General features: G+C 43.7%; 1 protein-coding gene across 2 annotated transcripts; it reads right to left on the bottom strand.

Annotated features, from left to right (window-relative positions):
* Window positions 1-349: 349 nt before the first annotated feature.
* PF4 (platelet factor 4) lies at window positions 350-1,529 on the bottom strand. Of its 2 annotated transcripts, none has more exons than XM_033214453.1 (3): window positions 959-1,131; window positions 704-830; window positions 350-578 (listed from the first exon to the last, which is right to left on the bottom strand). In XM_033214453.1, the coding sequence occupies exons 1-3, from the start codon at window positions 1,062-1,064 to the stop codon at window positions 491-493; spliced, it is 321 nt and encodes a 106-aa protein (XP_033070344.1). In that variant the 5' UTR covers window positions 1,065-1,131; the 3' UTR covers window positions 350-490. The 2 variants fall into 2 exon arrangements, with proteins under 2 accessions (XP_033070344.1, XP_033070345.1); XM_033214454.1 differs by lacking the exon at window positions 959-1,131 and adding an exon at window positions 1,149-1,529 and having other exon boundaries at window positions 355-578.
* Window positions 1,530-2,241: the final 712 nt, after the last annotated feature.

Here is a 2,241-nt window from a genome sequence, read left to right as displayed (position 1 = left end):
GGGATGAATAAAAACATCAGTATGTAGTACCTCTTCTCGTTTCCTGAATTTGTGGGCATAAAAGCAGAGATTTATTTATTTACTTAATTTTTTAAAGCCATCTAGTAATGCATAAGTGCTACTAATATTTATTGGCAAAGGTAATAATAATAGTCCAGGTAAATTGTAGCTATAAAGTACTGCAATCATGTAAATGCATGAATATGTATCAGCCAACATGTAACACTAAGCAAAACCAGTATTCAAACCTTCCTTCAAAATACTTTTTGCTTAAAATACCGGAATTTTTTTCTTCCATAAAATTATGTGTCAATACAATTTTTGCACTATTATTAAGAAGTATTTTGACTATACTACAATTTGATTTATTTTGTTTATTTAAAATCATAAGGATAACACAAATATCAGAGGTTCTTTCACAGTTAGATTGAAACTGGAAAAAAAAAAAAGTGTGTTACATAGCAAATGCACACACTTAGACAGCTAGTAGCTAACTTTCCAAAAGTTTCTTAACTATTTTCTTGTACAGCGGGGCTTGCAGGTCCAAGCAAATTTTCCTCCCATTCTTCAGCGTGGCTCTGGCAAGGAAAAGAGAAGAGATGTGACCTTCAGTCCTTAGGTTTGCAAATGGCATTAAAAAGGAGAGGGATGGGCAGAGGAGGCACGGAGCTGGGGCACTGAATGATGCAGTGCAAGGACTCACATCAGTTGGGCAGTGGGGCAGTGGGGTCCGGCCTTGATCACCTCCAGGCTGGTGATGTGCCTGGGACGGACCTGGGAGGTGGTCTTCACACACAGGCACTGCAGGTCCCCATCTTCTTCAGCTTCAGCTGAGGGGGAAAAGGGAGGGGGTAGGAGAGGAAGAGGGGACGGAATGGTGACTCCATGAGTAGCCAGAGTTACTTTAGGGACTTTCTCCACTACCTTCAGCCTTCTTTTCCTTAGCCGTAAATCATACCTCCCTCAGACAGAAGTTGTGCTGACCAGGTGTGAGGTGCAGGTGCAGCGCCTGGCACTGTGCCCGGACAGTCAGCAGACGCTCGGTTAAGTGTAGCTGCGATCATGATCCTAGAGGACTCCCCAGCCCCAGGGCTTCCCGGACTCCCCCTCGCCGCTGGCGGCCCTCACAGCCTTGCTTCTGCTCTCACCTCTGGCGAAGGCGACCACAACTGGCAGGAGCAGCAACCCCAGAAACAGCAGCACGGGGCGTGAGGCGCAGAACCGGGCTGCGGAGCTCATGTTGCCGCAGAGTTTCCAGCAGGATCTTAGTACGATGGGAAAGTCGGGCTGGGTCTGTGTGGCCAGTGACTCCTGAGCTTCACCAGGCACGTTTTATCGCTGGCTGTCCTTCCAGTCCGGAAGCCTGAAGTGGACAGCGAGGAACTGCTGTGCGGAAACTAAGATACTGCTGGGAAGACTTGGGCTCTGGCCAGCCAAGATTACAAAAAAATAAAGAAGAAAGAGAGAGAGGGAGAGAGAGAGAGAGAGAAAGGGGGAAAGGGGGAAAGAGGAGGAAAGAGAGAAAGAAAGAAAAGAAAGGAAGAAAAGAAAGGAAGAAAGAAGGAGAGAGAGAGAAAGAAAAGAAAGAGAGAGAGAAAGAAAGAAGAAAGAAAGAAGAAAGAAAGAAAGAAAGAAAGAAAGAAAGAAAGAAAGAAGAAAGAGAAAGAAAGAAAGAAGAAAGAAAGAAGAAAGAAAGAAAGAAAGAAAGAAAGAAAGAAAGAAAGAAAGAAAGAGAAAGAAAGAAAGAAAGAAAAGAAAGAGAGAGAAAGAAAGAAAAGGGCTCTGGGTAGCTGCCTTGGCTGGGACCTCCAACCTCAACTTACATACAAGCACATTTATAGAGTTAGAAACATAAATTGAGTCAGAAGAGGATGTTTTTTTGTGTGTGTTGTATTAATAATAGAGTTCTCTGTTGTCATCATGCAACTTACACACTAGGCACCTTCTGGACCCTGACAGTTCTGTTTCCTTTCCAACCTCCCAGCTGCAACTACCAATGCTTTCTACTGAGTTTGGTGGCTTTGTGTGTGAAGGGTGTGTTATTTGCAATTATTTTCTGCTGCTAATAAGTTTAATTTGTTCTCTAGGCAATGACTCTTTTGAATTTCACCTGAATGTGGAAAAGTTCTCTAGTCTCTAGATGGGATTTACCAGACTCCACCAACAATTACCCAGTATGCTGTGGGACGCAAGGCCTATTTTCCCATTACTTGTACTCTTGGAAAAATTGCGGAAGTAACA

Source organism: Trachypithecus francoisi, unplaced genomic scaffold (assembly GCF_009764315.1).
Source record: "Trachypithecus francoisi isolate TF-2019V2 unplaced genomic scaffold, Tfra_2.0 Lachesis_group1, whole genome shotgun sequence".
NCBI lineage: Eukaryota > Metazoa > Chordata > Mammalia > Primates > Cercopithecidae > Trachypithecus > Trachypithecus francoisi.
This window is presented reverse-complemented; position numbering and strand designations above follow the sequence as displayed.